The sequence below is a fragment of the Triticum urartu genome, chromosome 5A, assembly GCF_056163025.1.
Source record: "Triticum urartu cultivar PI428250 chromosome 5A, HENAU_Tu73, whole genome shotgun sequence".
In the NCBI taxonomy this organism is placed as follows: domain Eukaryota; kingdom Viridiplantae; phylum Streptophyta; class Magnoliopsida; order Poales; family Poaceae; genus Triticum; species Triticum urartu.
Genome location: NC_141877.1, coordinates 52114012 through 52133581, shown reverse-complemented (window position 1 = coordinate 52133581; position 19570 = coordinate 52114012). Strand labels below are relative to the sequence as shown.

At 44.1% G+C, this 19570-nt stretch overlaps 1 protein-coding gene across 1 annotated transcript; it reads right to left on the bottom strand.

The window, feature by feature from the left end:
• Positions 1-14593: 14593 nt before the first annotated feature.
• On the bottom strand, positions 14594-19279 carry LOC147967964 (uncharacterized). Its single transcript, XM_087523333.1, has 8 exons — positions 18761-19279; positions 17700-17746; positions 16955-17203; positions 16805-16870; positions 16030-16474; positions 15753-15935; positions 15209-15590; positions 14594-15120 (listed from the first exon to the last, which is right to left on the bottom strand). Exons 1-7 carry the CDS (start codon positions 19250-19252, stop codon positions 15396-15398), a joined length of 1677 nt encoding a protein of 558 aa, XP_087379459.1. The 5' UTR covers positions 19253-19279; the 3' UTR covers positions 14594-15120; positions 15209-15395.
• Between the last annotated feature and the right edge of the window lie 291 nt (positions 19280-19570).

The window sequence follows — 19570 nt, the reverse complement described above, 5'->3', positions numbered from 1 at the left end:
TAGGAGCTCATAAATATTTATTTTGGAGATTTGGAATTAATCCAGTAATTATTTGCGTTGGATAAATATTTATATATATATATAATATTGTCCAATAATTCTGAATTTTGGTGAGGGGCTTTGGATTAATTCCTTAGGTCCCTGCAAAATTTGAGAGAATCAAATAAAATGGATTAGTATTATTACTAAGTCCAAACAAAATGCAGAAAATAGAAAACATTAATAAATAGAAAACTAGGGAGAGGGAGATACTTACCTGGCGCCTCTGGCCGGCCCGTTCCTGTTCAGGCCCAGCCCACCAGGGGCAGAGCCGTCTTCCTCCTCTTGCCAGTAGGCAGAGGGGAAGCGGTGCCCGACGCCGTGCACACCGGCACGCAGCTGCCTTCCTGGCTCCTTCTCCTCACGCTAGACGTCGCCATGCCCCCCCCCCAAGCCTCTCTCGCTCTCTCCCGTGCCATTCTCTCCTCCCCCCTCGCTCCCTCTCTCGCGGCCGAAATCTCCATCGCCGCCGTCCACAGCCACCGTGGCCTCGACCACTGCTGCACCTCCCCGACACGCTCCCCAGCTCCGCCGTGACCCCCTCTCCCTCCTCACCGAGCAAGCAACCCGGGCGAGCTCCGCTTCGTCCTCACCACCGTCTTCTTCATCGTCGGCCGCCGGAGATCGCTATCGCCATTCCGCCGCGTTGGACCTTCCCCGAGCTCGCTGACGCCTCCGCAGGATCCGCTGTGAGCCCCGTCGTCGAACCCCCCCTCTTCCCTGCTCTTCTGGTGCCCTCTAGCCTCGTCTGCCACCACGGCCGTAGCACCTCGCCGCCAGCCATGGCACCACCGTGGCTAGAGGCCGAGCCAGCCGCTCCCGCGTGCGTCAACGTGCTCCTGGTGATGCCAGGAGGCCGTAGAGGCCTCCGCGGCGTCTACCGTGCCCTGCAGCCACTTTCCGCCCGGAGCCGTGCTCCGGCCGCCCCGCGAGCTCTGCTCCGGCGAGCTCCGGCCACCCCGCGTCCTCCCGTCGCCTCCCCTGAATGCGCGAGAGCCCGGGCTACGCCCCGGTGCCCTTAGTCGTCGCCCCCGTGGCCTGAATCGCGGACACCGCCGCGTCCAGAGGTCGCCGGCGACGACCTCGCCGGCCTGACGTGCGGGCCTGGCCTGCCAGGTAAGCTAATCACCGTTTAACTAATCCCTGACGCTGACAGTGGGCCCAGGCGCCCTAATCCTGATTGCAATGTTGTTAGTATGAATTTGAATATCCATGATGCTAATGATATGCAAAGCCATAAGCTTGGGGATGCTATATTTGATGAATATAATATTTTTAGTCCCCCAAGTTTTGATGAGAAAATTTATTATGATGATTGCATGCCTCCTCTTTATGATGATTATATTGATGAAAGTGGATTTGGAGAGGTCATGACTTTATTTAATGATGAATCCACTATTTTGGAGGAGGTTGCAATTGATTAGGACAACAAAGTTCCTATATATGATGATTATGGTAATGACATGTATGCTATATTGAATAATTATAACCATGAAACTTGTCAGCATGATTTTAATTTCCAATCACATGAGAGTTATTTTGTTGAGTTTGCTCCCACAATTATTGATGAGAATAAATTTCATTATGTGGAGAGTAATAAGTTTTCTATGCTTTTGTATCATGAAAAGAATGCTTTATGTGATAGTTATATTGTTGAATTCATTCATGATGCTACTGAAAATTATTATGAGGGAGGACCTTATGCTTGTAGGAATTGCAATAATATCAAGTTTCCTCTCTATGTGTTGAAAATCTTGAAGTTATGCTTGTTTTGCCTTCCTATGCTAGTTGATTCTTGTTCCCATAAATTGTTTGCCGACAAAATCCCTATGCATAGGAAGTGGGTTAGACTTAAATGTGCTTTTCATGTGCTTCATGATGCTCTCTTTATGTTTCAATTCTTATCTTTTACGCGAGCATCATTGAAATCATCATGCCTAGCTAAAAGGCATTAAAGAAAAGCACTTGTTGGGAGACAACCCAACACTTTTACCTACTGTTTTTGTGTGTTCACATGATTAGGCTACTATGGTAATCATGTTTTATTGCTTTTGTTTCAATAAAGTGCCAAGTAAGTCCTTTAGGATGGTCTATGGTGATAGTTGATTTGATCTTGCTGAAAAACAGAAACTTTTGTGCTTAGGAAAGCAATTCTAATTTTTAACAAAAGCATGATAAAATGCTGATTCTTTTTTGCGGAAGTTTAGTACAGAAATTTCCCATAAAATTCTAATTTTTGGAGTAGCAGAAGTATGGTTGGAGTACAAATTACTATAGACTGTTCTGTTTTTGACAGATTCTGTTTTCAATGCATAGTTTGCTTCTTTTCTAGTTTCCATGGCTTATATTGCTCAATATAATTTGTGAAAATGATATGCTATAGTAGGAATTGTGTGGAAAAAATTATGAATCTTGTCTTTGACAGTACCAAAGTGAAATGGTTTGCTCTTTATCATACTAACCTATCTCATGAAGTTCCGTTAAGTTTTGTGTGATTGAAGTTTTCGTGTTTTGGGTGAGATATCGATATGAGGGGAATAAGGAGTGACAAGATCCTAAGCTTGGGGATGCCCAAGGCACCCCAAGTTAATATCCATGGAAGATCCAAGCAACTAAGCTTGGGGATGCCCCGGAAGGCATCCCCTCTTTCGTCTTCAACATTATCGGTATCCTCACTTGGAGCTATGTTTTCATTCGTCACATGATATGAGTTTTACTTGGAGTGTCATTTTATTTTGTTAGGATTTGCTTTCTGTTGTTTAGAATAATATTTTGCATCTTTCATTTCAATAAAAATGTCAAGGATAGCCTTTACCATGCTTATTTTGCAAGTCTAGATGTTGATGTTTGAAAACAGAAAGTTTACCGTTGTTACAAAAATTCCCAAGAAAAGTCAGAATGCGATAAAATGTTGAAACTTTTTGCAAAATAAGCTCTGATGAATTTTCTACAGTGTGGTAAATTTTCATAACTTTTGGAGTTAGGGAAGTATTGATACTCTTGCATTCTTTACAAACTGTACTGTTTTGGCAGATTGCTGTTATATTTGCATTGTTTGCATATGTTTGCTTGTTTAATGATTATTCTATTTGAGGATAGGAGTATTAAATTGCAGAGGCATTTAGTATGCAATGTTGAATAATAATTTTAGTGATTTTATACAGTAGAAAATGATAAGGTTTTTGCATTGGTTTATACTAACTTATCTCACGAGTCTTGTTGAGTTTTGTGTGGATGGAGTTTTTCATATTTAGGAAAACCGTGATATAAAATGAATCAAGGAGACACAAAAGCTCAAGCTTGGGGATGCCCAGGGCACCCCAATATAATATTTCAAGAGGTCTCAAGCATCTAAGCTTGGGGATGCCCCGGTAGGCATCCCACCTTTCTTCTTCAACAATTATCGATTAGTATCGGTTGAGCCTAAGTTTTTGCTTCTTCACATGAGTTGTGCTATTCTTGGAATGTCATTTTTTTTGCTTTCTGTTTTAATAAAAACAATTAGATCTGAAAGTTTTTAAATAAAATAGAGTCCTCAAATAGTTGCCAGGGAGGCTAGGTAAGCGGCATTCACATCCTGTCAATGAAGCTCTTTTCTATGGAATTGCTCTAGTGCTTCAGTTATATCTTTTCTAGCACGGTGTGCTTTAGTATTTTTGAAGAAGTTATCTCTTGCTTCACTTAAATTAATTTGAGAGAAAGAAATATTATGCTCATGGTCTCCACTTATATCTTTTTGGAGTAGCTTGTCATTTACTCTTGTGCTTCACTTATATCCTATGAGTGAATTGTTGAATAAATTGAATATCATGAAGTTGAAAGCATATCATGCCTAGTGGTAGCTTCACATTGGGTTTAGAAAGTGAAATCTTTCGAGGCTTGACAATCACAATATTGGTCATACAAGCAATTCATGAATAATTAGTATAAGGAAGAGAACTTTCACATGCAAATACACTATCATGGAAATCTTTTGTGATTGTGAGCCCCCATCAAAATATTATATGCCAAAATTGTTGACATTGGACAAGGAAGACAATGTAATGGTTTATGTTTGTTCGTATTCACATAGAAGTTATATTGTCATAGATCCTTCAACATGTGGTGCTTGCCCCCTATCTTTGCTAGCCAAAAATTCCGCACCAAGTAGAGATACTACTTGTGCATCCAAAAACCCTTAAATCCAAATCTTATCTTCAACAGTCCACCATACCTACCTAAGGATTGAGCAAGATCCTTCAAGTAAGTTGTCATCGGTTTAATAAGGCAATAAAAATTGCTTCTAAAAGTGTGATATCATTTAGTGTAAGAGAAAATTGAGCGTTGTACGAACTCGTGATGGTGAAGAATAAAAGCGAAAGACTGTATAATAAAGGTTGCCATCACAAGGGGCAATACAACGTGACGTTCTTTTGCACTATGGGGTTGAGCATACAAACAAATAAGCGCATGGCAACCTCTGCTTCCCTCTGCGAAGGGCCTATCTTTGTAACACCCACGATGTGGCTATATCTCCCATGTGTAGGAGCACGACTTAGAGGCATAACCGCAGTGTAGGCATGTCGCAAGAGGGGTAATCTTTACACATCCCATGTACTAAATAAGAAAGGTATAAAGAGTTGTCTTACAATCGCCACTTCACACAATACATGAATATAGCATTACATCAACCGGAATACATTCAAGGTCCGACTACGGAACCAAATAAAGAAAGACAACCCCTAATGCAAAAGATCCCCGATCGCCCCAACTGGGCTCCACTACTGATCATACGGCAACGAAACAACACAACGAACATGATCTTCATCGAGCTCCTCCTTGAGCTCGGTTGCGTCACCTGCACGGTAATCATCGGCACCTGCAACTGGTTGAAGTAACTTGTGAGTCACGAGGACTCAGCAATCTCACACCCTCGCGATCAAGACTATTTAAGCTTATGGGTAGGAAAAGGTAGTGAGGTGGAGCTGCAGCAAACACTAGCATATATGGTGGCTAACATATGCAAATGAGAGCGAGAAGAGAAGCAAAGCACGGTGGTATACTAGAAGTGATCAAGAAGTGATCCTGAAACCATTTACGTTCAAGCATAACTCCAACACCGTGTTCACTTCCCGGACCCCGCTGAGAAGAGACCATCACGGCTACACACGCGGTTGATGCATTTTAATTAAGTTAAGTATCAAGTTCTCTACAACCGGATATTAACAAATTCCCATCTGCCCATAACAGCGGGCACGGCTTTCGAAAGTTCAAAACCCTGCAGGGGTGTCCCAATTTAGCCCATCACAAGCTCTCACGGTCAACGAAGGATATTCCTTCTCCTAGGAAGACCCGATCAGACTCGGAATCCCGGTTACAAGACATTTCGACAATGGTAAAACAAGACCAGCAAAGCCGCCCGATGCACCGACATCCTGATAGGATCTGCACATATCTCGTTTTCAGGGCAACACCGGATGAGCAATCCGTACAACTAAAACCAGCCCTCAAGTTTCCCCAAGGTGGCGTTGCAAGGAGCTCTAGTTCGGACCAACACTTAGACAAGCACTGGCCCGGGGGGGTTAAAATAAAGATGACCCTTGGGTTGGCCGACCCAAGGGAAGGGTAATAGGTTGTTAGGCAAATGTAAAACCAAGGTTGGGCCTTTCTGGAGGAGTTTTATTCAAGGCGAACTGTCAAGGGGTTCCCATTATAACCCAACCGCGTAAGGAACGCAAAATCAAGGAACATAACACCGGTATGACGGAAACTAGGGCGGCAAGAGTGGAACAAAACACCAGGCATAAGGCCGAGCCTTCCACCATTTACCAAGTATATAGATGCATTAATTAAATAAGAGATATTGTGATGTCCCAACAAATATCCATGTTCCAACATGGAACAAACTTCATCTTCACCTGCAACTAACAACGCTATAAGAGGGGCTGAGCAAAGCGGTAACATAGCCAAACAACGGTTTGCTAGGACAAGGTGGGTTAGAGGTTTGACATGGCAATATGGGAGGCATGATATAGCAAGTGGTAGGTATCACAGCATAGCAAAAGAGCGAGCAACTAGCAAGCAAAGATAGAAGTGATTTCGAGGGTATGGTCATCTTGCCTACAAAGTTCTCCGAGTTGACAAAAACTTGATCCTCGTAATCATACTCAACGGGTTCCTCAAACATGAACTCGAATCCCAGCTCTACCCAAGGCAAGAACACAAGCAAAGGAAACCACAATCAACCACGGTGTAATGCGCAAGCAACATGATGCAAAACATGGCACGATATGCGGGATGTGATATGCAATGCATATGCGAGCTCCGGAAGGAAAAGATTGATCAAGGCATCAACTTGGAAAACCAAGAGCGCCGCTGGAAAGATGAGTTGATTTCGGTCGAAATCGATATAAAGATCACCGGAATCGGATGCACGGTTTGCAAATGGCAAGCAAAACAATAATGGCACAATTCTGCGATTAACAGCACGATGCCATCTAAAATGCAACAAGAAACTAAGCTACTGCACTCTAACATAGCAACAAAGCACATGACAGTGATCTACTCAAGATGCTTGACAAAATATGAACACTGAGCAACGGCTAAATCACACAAGAACAGGTTCAAACAATCATGGAAAAAGTGCAAAAGATAACAGCATCACAGACTTAGTGAAAATACTAACATCCAGGAATTAACATTAGGAAGCAATGTTTAGAGCAAGATAACAACATGCTACAGGATCATAACATAGCAACACAAGGCATGGAATGAATCTACTCAAAGCATATAACAAAAGTCCCTTACTGACCATAAGCCAAAAAGGATCAGAAGATATGATGACACACATGTAAACATAGCAAGTTTCGTAAACAGATTCAGACTTAGCAGAAAACTGGACATGGCATTAACAGATTTATGAAGGCATGTTTGCGAGCTCGATGCACTCAACAAAAGGCTTTGCATGACAAACTAAGCATACTACCAGCAAGAAGGCATGATCAAGAAGCTAACCATGGTAAGAACAATCTCATAGCATGCATGAATCAACTACAACAACCTTGGAAAAATTGATTAACACGTAACCAATCTGCCAGGAACATTTTATAACAAAAGTAGAGCAAGATTGAGTCATGCTAGGCTACTCCATAAATGCAAACAGGGACATGGATGGATAGAGCATAACAACATCTCAAAAATCATCCTTACTGAACATACCCAGAATAAGCATGGATCACTCTGTAACAAGATGAATACATGGCATTAAAATAACAACAGGGAAAAGACTTAGTGAAATTCTAAGTCTCTGAAATCAGCAATATCGCGAGAGCTACTTTGCATGCTTGTGCTAGTCACCCCATTGATCACAAAAATACATGGCATACACCCCTGTAAGATGGCATGGCATAGCCCAAAACACATGTAGAGCTCATGTTCATATGCAGCACACAATAAACATGGCAAAAATGACAAATGCTCATAAACTGATAAGAAACAGGAACTAACATTTTATAGCACTCTTGTGACAGCATTTAGGGCATCAAGATGGACTCAAACAAGCATGATGCAATGGAACAAAATGAAGAGGACATCCTAACGAACATTTTGATATATTATATGCATGAATTGGAGTTACGAGCATGGAGATATGGCAGGTCAAAGAATGCAACATGCAACAGTTTTTCAGGGACTTAGCCAAAATACTGCGAGCGCTGAATAACTAGACGACACCCGAGGCGGCAGATAGCACAGACGGCGGCTGCTCACCGAAGCGGGCCTGGCCCAGGACGGAGAGGAGGAGGCCTGACTTGGTGGGGCTGGACCGGCAGCAGGGCCTCGCAGGGATGGGCCCACGCGCGAAGCGCGGCTGCGCGTGCGCCTGCACGCATGCACGGTCGAGGAAGGCCGCACCGGCGGAGGTTGGCGGCGGCTCGATGGGAGGACGACGACGAGGGGCGGCGCCGGCAGGTCGACGAGGCTGGGAACGAACAGGTCCGAGGGCAAGGGTCCCAGATCCGACGACGAACGGCGGCGGTGACGAGCTTCCAGGGTGGAGACGGCTCCCGAGCTCGGGCGGTGGCAGCCATGGCAGAGCTCCTGCGGGAGAGAGAGTGAGAGAGAGAAAGGAGAAGGTAGGGGAAGGAGGAGCAGGGGAGGTGAGGTCCGTCCTGGTGAAGGTCGCTGACGGCGGCTCCGGCGAGCCGGACGAGGTGGCGGTGGCGCTTGTCGCCAACGTGGGGAGGAGATCGGGATCGGGCTCCACTCGATCCAGGTCGAGCGGGAGGAAGCGGGGAGCTCGGGGCTGCGGGCTTCGATGGGCTTCCCAGGGCCCGATATGGGTCCTGGCGGGCCCGCGGCAGTGGGAGGAGGGAGGCGCTGGCAGGGGGCACGTGGCGCGCTGCTACTGGCCCTAGGCGTCGGTGACGGCGGTTTCAGGTGGCGGCTCGCCCGCTGGGGCAGTGCCAAGTGGCGGCGGCGAGTTAGGCCGGCGCGAAAATTGATGAGGGGAGGTTGGTGGCGCGGATCCCGAGGGGGGAGGTAGGTGGAGGCCAAAAATGACATGAGGGGTCCTATATATAGCAGTTTTTGGCTAGGGTTTGGTCTAGTGGGTTCTTCGAACCCTCCGATCGCGATCGGGCGGTTTCGGACATGAGGAGAGGTAGGCTGGGTCTAGGTGGGCTGTGGGAAGCAAAGAGAGGGCAGCCCGGCACGGGTTTCCGGAGACCGAAAACGTCCAACGAATAAACCGACAACGGTGCCGCTGCGGATGGCGGTTGTGCAGTCAAACGGACTCCGATTGCGACGAAAATTGATAGGCGGTCTACCTACTCTAAAAAACACCGCATGCAAAGTTTCATCTCATTCCAAGAACATTTTAAGGCCACTCACGAAATGAGGTCTGAGGGGTGCCACAGGCGCGTGTGGGAGTGTCGGAACGTGAAACGGACAACGGGGAAAAAGACAGGATGCAAGTTTGAAAAACATGAGGATGCAATGCATGTGATGACATGGCAAAATGCAACACGCAAGCAGCTGACATGGCAATGAAGGCAAATAACTCGAAGACACCTGGCGCAACGGTCTCGGGGTGTTACAACACTCCACCACTACGAGAAGATCTCGTCCCGAGATCTAGGATGGCACCGGAGGGAAAAGAAGAGGAAGATAAGAGGTAAAACTAAGTTGCTTCTTTGACAAACGAGTGAAACCAAAGAACCTTGAAAGGTTAAACCATCTTCGAGAAAAGAGTACAACGAAGAATATCAAGGTTGAAAACACTTTGTCAGAAAAGAGAAACAAGGAAGAACAAATTCGGACAGCACTCCGGTTGAAAAGAGATGCAAGACTTGATAAGGCAAAAAGAACTTGAGCAAAGGGGCACAACACTCCGGTTAAATGGGTAAGCACGAAAAGAACACGATCCTCACCATTCGAGACGATGAATGAGGAGAGCAACATCACAATGCCTCCGGGAGAAAGAATAGAAGATAGATAATTGAAATAAAAGAATGGAGAAGAAAATGCCAACTTCTGCGACAATTGAGCTTGAAAGGGCATCCTTAGGAGAAGGGTCGAACGGAGTTGTTGGAAAACCAACAACGAAAAGAGTAAGCTTGTAGTGGACTTATGGAGAACATCTCGAAACTATGAGGTGAAATTCTGCCACTAACGAAACCAATAGATTGGATTGATATCAACAAGGAGACGAGAAACTTATTTCACCAGGAGTATAAATGAAGAACTTGGGTCATTTATAAGCACCATAAATAGCAACAATCCTTAGGGAAGGTTTTAGGTGAAACATGACACAAGATAACTCCAACGAAGAGATTGGTGGGTTTAAATGTTTCAATCCTGACAACTTTGGAATCATGAAACATGAAGGGAATTTGTCAACAATGACATAACACCACCTCAAAAGATAAGGTAAAAAGAATTGCACTCCGGATTGCAAGATGAAGAATACTTGAGCTCCTTAGAAAAGAATCTCGATGAAAACTTCGAGAAGGAATTAAATCCTTTCTGAAACATCATGTAGAGCCTTCATGAAGAACTCCGGTAATCAAAAAAATGAACAAATGAAATGAAGGATGAAAAGAATAAGGTTGAAGCCTTGCAATGATTTAGATGGATCTTCGTGATGATATAATGCGGAAAACATGAAACTCTGGAAAAGAAAAGATGAAACAATTGACACTGAGAATTTGATGAACCTCCGGAATAGGGAATTAATCACTTGGATGAAACAATAATAAGAATTACGTTATGCATATCCTTCACCAATTTAATTGATGACGAGCAAACGGATTTGGCACACTACTTATTCTCGTAGCAAGGATGAAGATAGATATAGCGCCAACTTGGGAAGGTCTTCAACGAACCATCGGTAGGATTTGAAAGAACGAATGAATTGATATGATAACGAAGCAAGAGAAATCTTAAATGAACCACCGTAAGAATTGGAAATGAACGAAGTAAAGGGATGAATCACCGGTAAGAATTAGAGAACGAATAAGGATACTTGAGGGGATTTAGATACAACTGAAACGAAGAGATCACTAACTGATTAGAGAATATTGAATGATGCACCGGTAAGATTTGGAGAAGGAGAGCTAAACACTGGAACGAATAACTCTGAGATGATGGGCTCCGGAGAATCAAACTGAAAGACTCCTGAATTGCTCCAGATGGTTGAAAAGAATTCTCACAATTGAAAACAATTATGAGAGGATGGCATCAAGCTAGAATCACGAATCTTTGAGAGAACGGATAAGATTTGAGAGAAACTCTTTTTCGATCTTCAAATGTTGAGAATGGCGATAAGAAACACCACCAGGAATTGTTCAGACACTCCGGAATAATGAAGAATAGAAAGGTTGAAACAATAATGAAAAGAATTTGAAAGATCTTGGAGAAAGGCACTTGACTGATGATAATTCATTCTTACGTCAAACTTTAGAAGATTTTAGAATAGCTCCGAGAAAATAGAAGAGTCAGGTAAGATCCTGGGAAAAACCTATGGGTTAGGGCCCACTCAAAAGAAACACCGTTGAAGAGATTTAAAAGAGAGATTGCACCGGTTGAATAAAATGGCTTGAATGAGATAACAACCTTGAAATAACTTGAATGGATCGAGAATGTAACCGTGAGTCTTTTGAGATATCTTCAGCACTCCGGAACAATTGAATAGCAAGCGGGGAATGATTATGAGGTGCACCGGCATGGAGAAACATTGGATAAATGAAAGGAATAAGCTCAACACCGAAGCTTGAATTGAATCCACCAGAGAAGATAAAAGAAACGAGGAATGATGAACTAGTAGAACATCCTCATGAGAATCACCGAGTAAGAAACATTGACAAAAAAGAATGGTGAAACTTCACATCCATAAGATGGATACTTGATTAAGAAATCTGAGTCCTTTAAGAAAAAGGGTGGGAGGGTGGGTAAAACAAAAACAACTTAGGACGGATAAAACAATCTGAGTCCTTGAAGAAAAAGGGTGGAAGGGAGTTAATTGTAAGGAAGTACCACACTTGGGGCAGTTATAACGAATCAGTATCATGTTTGAAGCTAATCGTTGCAAAACGGGCTAAGTGCCGTATAACAATGTATTGACGCTGTATCTGACAGCGCGGCCCCACCTGTCAGGTGGCATATTGTTTTTGTCGTGTGGCACCATGAATGATTGTAACAGATTTGTTGATGTCATCGGGTGTGTGTATGAGGGATGATTTTCTTTTTCTTCCCTCGCAATGCACAAGCATGTTTGCTGGTAATTATACAAATATGTTTCTAAGAAATAAGAAAATGACTTATAAAAAATCAAATGATTTTAGTTTTCTAGACTTCTGTTTTGATACACCCTCACAAAACATAGCAACGACCAAAATTACCTCATCCCCCTTCATAAAAAAGGACAGAATGGTCTTATTTATAAAAGATGTCGTGTGCCTATCCGCGGGGATACAACCATCGTGTATGTACGAATACTTACGTCTAACCAGCCATGCCCGGCGTGGCTGTGTACATGTGTGTCAGGCCGCACCGTGTGGTCGAACTAGACGTGTGTTGTGTCGTGTGGCTGACGGGCGATCAGTTTGAACTGTCGCATCACTCGTGACATGCCGTGTCCACGACACTCCCAAGGCTGCCATTGATGGCGAGTCTCGCCGGCACCTGAAGTCGCCATACTTCGGCCACGGGCCTCATCCCGGCCTGCCCTGGTTATAAATAAACCCAGCATGCACGTTGTGTTGCCAACGCACCAGTCCTCCCACGTCAATTTGATTGCCACTCCGCAAAACCCGACTCGACGAAGATGTCGAGCAACGCCGGCGCCGGCAACAGCCGTCGATGCGGGATGGCTCTAGCGGGGTCCTGGCCCTCCTGAGCTAGCGGCGCTCAAATAGGTCGTCGACCCCGTCAACATGCCCGGCCTCTTCTAGGCGATATGTGAGTCCTCAATGACCCCGGGTTGGATTCCGCTGCGCGCGCCCGATTGCGCGGAGGACATGCCAGGGTGGAATGAGGCCCTCCGCCTATCCATGAGGCAGTGGCAGCAGCAGACAACCTCGACGCGTGTGGCGACGACGATGACGACAATGACGTCCCGGGCAACGGTGCCTGCGATGACGATTAGAATAATTTGTCTTTTAATTTCAATTTTTGTATAAATCCTTGTAAAAAAAATCCTAAAATATGAATGAAATTTGAATTCTGTTTGCATAGTGTCCAAATCAGTCGGTTTGAAATGTGTTGAAAAAATTAGAAAATGGCCTCCCAAAACGTCCAATTTACGTTTGAAAGCTACTCCCTCCGTTCCGGATTACTTGTCACAGGTATGGATGTATCTAGATGTATTTTAGTTCTAGATACATCCATCTCTGCGACGAGTAATTTGAAACAGAGGAAGTATGAAGATGTTAAAAAAGATGCTCGTCAAGTTTTTTTTTTGAGAAACAAATGCCCGTCAAGTCAGCCCAATATGTTTATATTTTGTGTTAGAAAAAGCCCACCCAAACAACCGGGCCTTAACCTAGTCTGCGTATCCCAAATCAAACCCAAACTGGCGACAAGGGACGGCCTGCGAACGGGGCTCGGATGACGAGTGAGGCTGGCCTAGTAAGGGCAACAGGCCCCGGCTTTGGGCTGGCGTCATTTTTTTATTTGCAATACTTTGGGGACGACCCACTTATTTATTAATTTTGTATCTAATAATTCCATCATAATAATTCACATTTTAATAAAATACAATTTAAAAAACTGTTCTGGAATTTTGAAAATTGCCCTTCTTTTCATATTTTTGTTCACAACTTCAAAAGATGTTCTCGTTTAAAAAATATTCATGGATTTTAAAAATTGTTTGTGGTTTAATTTTTTATTCACTGTTTGGAATTTTTTAGCAATTTTCAAAAATGTAGTGTACTTGATATTTTTTTCATAAATTCCATAAACAATTTTAAAATCAATAATTGTCAAAAAAATCATGTTGATTCAAAATTTGAAATGAACAGAACATGAGAAAATGTTGAACTATATTGACATAAATTAGAGCGGAAGAACAATCATCAGAACTGCACATGCAACCACCCTGCCCGCAGCATCCCCGGCGTCGTGACTGCACTTGTCTTGTGCACCGTCAGCAGCCGCCACTCCGCATCAGGCGTATCCGCCGCCGAGCTAGGGGGGAGCTTCCTGAGGCGCGCCCCTCACTGGGGACCAGGTTAACAAGGAGAGGATGGGGTCGCACCATCATGGGCCGAGGAGAGGACGAGGCCTGCGCGGGTTCGTGCTGGGCCATGGCGCAGGAGCGCCTTGGATTCGGGGAGGATCCCATCGTCCATGCAATGGTGCTCGGCGTGAGACGTGTGGCTGCGGTGCAACCAGAGGTGGCGCGCTGGGAGGCTGGTATGTGGGAGAGAGACGAGCAAGATAATGAAGACCATGTTAGTGCCCGCATGGCAGTTTTTTTTTCGCCAACTCAACCTAATGGGCGAGCCGACCAACTAGAAACATCATTTTTTTTGCGGGTGAGCTAGAAACATCATTAAAGAAATAAGCATTTGCCGCTAGTGCATTATGGCACGGTCAAACGTTGCGTGTATTGCTATCTTATCACGATTTGTATGGTGGTGATTTTTTGCATTTAAGGACACGAGTCTGTTGGTTTCATGCATTTCACTCCGGCAATGGGTTGCCCCGCAAAAAATAAAACAATGAATCTAGTTGGTATTGTAACGGCCCGTGACTCCGCTACTAGTGCCAAGTGTTTTCACGCAACTGGACGTCCAAAAGTACCCACTCTGTTTTTTACAGAGGGAGGGAGTCTTTTTTTTTTCAAGCAGCATTGCCATGAAATTAAAAAGGATGCAAAAATTAGGACGAACCAATGGTGTTCACATGCAAATTGTACTTCAAGTAAACATCAAGGATAATGCAATTCATGCTATAAAATGGCAATCAGAGACATGTACGGCTCCACTTGACACATGATTTCCAGAGAAGCATTACATTTGTGGAGCTCAGTCGAATTAAGAATCATGAAATCATAATGGCAAAGGTAAACTTTTTTAGGACAGGGTATCCATAAAGACCAACACTTGGGAGTGCCCTAAAGTGCCATTGCAATCCTCTCAGTCACCTCCCTTAGGCTTTGAAGTGTTCAGTGTTCATGGTAAAAGCAACAAGCCAGCTATCATCCCACGTAAAATTCCTAACAAAAGAACAGTTCCTAACTATACCTAGAATCATCTACAACTCTTAAGGCCAACAAGGTCAAGCCTGTCCAATTTGCCAATCAGTTTGTTGCCCAAATAGGCTAGCTCAATCGGCTTGTCTAAAGCTGGTGCTGATATTGAATTGCCTTTCATCAGTTCTCGCCTAAAGCTCAAATGAAAAGGCAGAACAAAGATGAATATAGTGCAGGAGACAACTATTCTGCATCATCAACAGCAGCAACTTCAGCATCTGGAGCACCAACAGAGGCAGTGGCATTTTGAACAACAGCAACTAGAGCAACACTTGCCACTTCTGGTGCTTCATGATCAACAACTTCACCTGCAACATTTGGAACACCAACTTCACCTGCACCATGAACACCTTGCGATACAGGAAGCTTGTTAGAGCCCTGCACAATATCTTCAGGTACAACTTGAGCCAAAGGTGGGGATATGAGCAGCATCCTCACCTTTTTCAGCGACAGCCACATCATCTAGAGCTTCATGATCACCAACTTCACCTGCAACATTTGGAACACCAACTTCACCTGCAACATTTGGAACACCAACTTCACCTGCAACATTTGCCCAAATAGACTAGCTCAATCGGCTTGTCTAAAGCTGGTGGTGATATTGAATTGCCTTTCATCAGTTCGCCTAAAGCTCAAATGAAAAGACAGAACAAAAAGTAATAACGTGCAGTAGACAGCTATTCTGCATCAGCATCAGCAGCAACTTTAACATCAGGAGCACCAGCAGGGGCAGGGGAATTCTAAATACCAGCAACTTGAGCATCAGCCGCCACTTCTGGAGCTCCTCCATCACCATCTTCTTGATCAATATCTTGAACACCTAGAGCACCAGCAGGGCAATTGTGAGAAACACCTCCTTCAGCAATAGCCACATCATGTGAAGCTTTATCATCACCAACTTTAACATTTGGAGCAACAACAGGTGCATCATGAAGCTGGTTAGAGCCCTGATCCAAAGGTGAGACATTAGGAGCACCCCCACCTCCTTCAGCAATAGCCGCACCATGTCTAGCTTCATGACCATCATCACCAACTTCACGTCCAGCATCTGGAGCAACAATAGGTGGAACATGGGCAGCATCCTCATCCTCGGTGCTCTACGATAATAATAGATTTGCATGCCGAGATCAACAACCCTGATTGCAGATGATATCAAAGTGCTGATCTGCAGATGTGCAAGATGTTCAAAACTTATTAGTTTAAGTAATTATATGCATATTTATGTAAATAACATGGTTCCTCATTAAGTAATTATATACCGTAAAGAGTGTTTGAGCCTTCCAGTTTGCCCTATAGAATATTGGAATGCCGCCAAGCAGACCAAAAAAAGCAAATATCACATTAGCAGTATGATATCGTCGAATGGCAATAACGCGAACAATATGACCGATTGCCATGCAAATGATGCCAAGTATACTTGCTGTTAATTCGTTCCAAACATCTGTTGCACTAGCAGAGAGACCCACAAGAATAAGGGAGAGTAACCATTCTCTGTTCACATCCGAACTGATGCAAAAGAATAAAGCATAAACCAAATGCAGAAGACCAGCCAGTAGTAAGATGGTTATTTTGAATCCATTTGGGCAGTGCTGCTTGTGTTGATACCAACCCCAGAAAAAATTTGATGCAGATATGAACATAGAAGAAGTAGCAAAAAGTTGCTTTCTTCCTTCTTCAACTTGTCGAATTCCATACACATTAATTCTAGAAGGGAAAAATACGGCACAATCAGAAAGGAACAGTAGCCACGGACAATAATATTCATTCTACAAGAGAAATTAAAAGGCATGATACAAAAGGAACAGTCAGCAGACTATATAAAAGAAGAAACTTAAGCCTTCTCTTTAAATATTGTCTATATCACAACTGGGAATTGCGGAGACAAGATTAAACTCTTATCGTACCTCTTAGGAGCAGTTCAAAATAAGCTCAACAAAAAATTTATACAGCTAAAGGCTTGATTTATGATTTTTTATCTTGGTATATAGATTCATACATGGTTTCCAAATAAGGAGTACAGGATGTAATACTTACAAAGGTGCAAAGTTTGCCAAGAATGAAATTGTAGGCGCCGCCATAGAAACAATCTCAAAATCCAAACTGAAAATACAATGGAGTAGATAAAATGTTAAATACTAAAAAAATCACGACAGACTTCAGCATTGTACATTTTTATATTATTACCTTTGTGAATTATTACATTTATCGTTCTGATCCTCAAGCATTAGGCGTACTGAGCGTGTTTCAGGGATTTGTTCATTTAACCATGTACGGTGAATAGGTATAGGCCTTTTAAACGGATGGGATAGAGGTACTGCACAGGTCTCAGAAGTATTTATGGGACAAAACTCCATTTTAAACTCATTCTTCAAAATTGGTGTACAAGAACCTCCAACAGATAAGAGAAATAAGACCAAAATGAAGAAATAAGCCCTACAAAACGTGAGAAATATTAAGTCAAACAAACTATCTATATATGTACATCTAAAAAAACTATTTATATACTCTCTCCGTCCGGAAATACTTGTCCTCGAAATGGATAAAATGGTTGTATCTATAACTAAAATAAGTCTAGATACATCCATTTCTAGGACAAGTATTTCCGGACGGGGGGAGTATGTAACAAGGAAATGCTTTCACTAAAGAATAGGAATTGTGTCCAGCTCGAACTCTCGCTAATAATCATCAATTGTCCAGTGCTTTGGTTCAAGCAAGAGTAATCCTATTTTCTTAATTTTCCTTCCAACCTATATATTGATGGGTCAATCGCTGCACTACTAGAACAGTGCCCAGCCCACACTGAAATGTACAACAGTCAGCAATGAATTATGACTATAATCTATGTTGTCAATTCCAGCTCAAGTGAGTCACTTCTTCAACGAGTACAGTACTGAGTAAGCATAGATAACAGCATATGAATAGTACATACCTCACGATGGATGGTGGTAACTGAGTCCAGGATCTTACAACAGAGGCCTGCACATTCATATTAAATTAGATCATAATATTACTTGTGGCATCTAAATGAAAGGGTATCTATCTTGTGGCATCTAAATGAAAGGGTATCTATCTTGCAAATGATTAAAAGCATCATCAACAGCATACAATTGCCGTCAGGAACTTTGTATCAAATACAAGTATACAACTGTATGAGAGCAAGTACATAACTTTGGTCTACAGCTAACGCCTCAATGAACACATATATATGTATGCAACTATCATAAGAAAGAGATCTCAAGCAACTTAGTGTTTAAAGGCATCAAAATATATAATTTGGAAATTAAATTCTGAGAATTAACAATTTATTTTTCCTACACTAATACTTGTTTCTGGGTTTCTGGCCTGCACATATGAACTAACGTTGGATATGATGGTCTATCCTGATGTTCATTGCAATATCCTGATCACCAAAAAGCGATACATTTTTTTTATAGAAAAATAACTGCATCAAGTTGTATTGTGCATTCATGTATAGCAAGGAAGCCGATCACACCCCTAACTTTTGAGTTCTGTCTCATGTAACCACAGCGTGATTAACACGTGGATGGATTGTTTTTTTCTACATAACATCGATCTTACAAGTCTCAAATTATCTAGGTCTTTCCGTTTCTACGCCATACATTCATTTACAAAATTTCTTTGTGCTATACTGCATATTTTAGCAACAATAATACCCTCAGCATTCTAAGGTTCTACCATGGATTGCAGAAGCTGACACACATAATTATTTGCAAATTACACTATCATCAATATTTGTCCAGTCCAACAATTAACCTCAACTTGGTACTACAGGTCTGAAGTATTTGAAAAATTAAATCCATCAGCATGACAAACTTGCTGAGAAACAAAAGGCCCTGCAAAATTATCTGGAAGGCCGTCAGGCGGCCCACAACAGGCAAATTATTGTGCAGTGCAGGCGACATCAACACCAACTGGAACTCACTTGAGGCGCGCATGGGAATCTAGCACCAATTTACAGCGAGCACGTACCTTTGCGGGAAGCTCCCTAGTAGCCGCGAGCAGAAGGAGAAGGGTTGGTGCCTTGGCGTGGTCGTAGTCGTACGCGTCCCTGCCACCGCAAGCCCCTCCGCCGCCTGCTCGCCCTCCTGTCGGCGCCGACGCCACCAGCCCGTTCACCGCTGGGAGGCAGAACGCCATCTGGTCCCGCATCAGCGACGGGTGGCGCGGCAGCGGAGGAAGCAGGTGGTACCCGTCGCGCACCACGCTCGCCTCCTCGAACCCATCTGCTGCCGTAGACCGGCTCACCTCCACCGGAATGCCATGCTTGTGCAGCCCGCGTCCTCCGTCCTGGATGTCGACTCCCGTGGACGCATCGCGGACCGCGCCGACCGCCGGCGCCGGCTTCGGGTCGCCACCGTGGGGCGGAGGAGTGGCGCTGATGGAGAGAGAGCAGCCGGAGCGACACCCAGCAGTCCGCTCTCCGGCCGCCGGGTCACCACCCCGCGATCTGGACCACAGCATCTCTGCTGCTACCCTAAACCCTGGAACTCTCTGTGGGTGGGTGGGGGGGGGGGGGGGGGGGGGGGGGGGGAGTGGAAAAGCAAACGGGACTGTTGCGAGGAAAGAAGTTGAATGGGCGCCCCCCGTCGTCCGGGTAGTGTTAGTGTGCGGTGCCTTCTCTTCTCTCGCTGGAATGCAATGCTAGTGCTGTGAGCCCTTGGGGGCCCGAGCCCCGCGGTACCGGATTATGCGCCGTTTGGGCCCCACGGGTGTATAGGCTGTTCCGTTCCGTCGTGAATGAGAGAGAGATTGCCGTAATCAAGCAAGCAGCTCGGATGC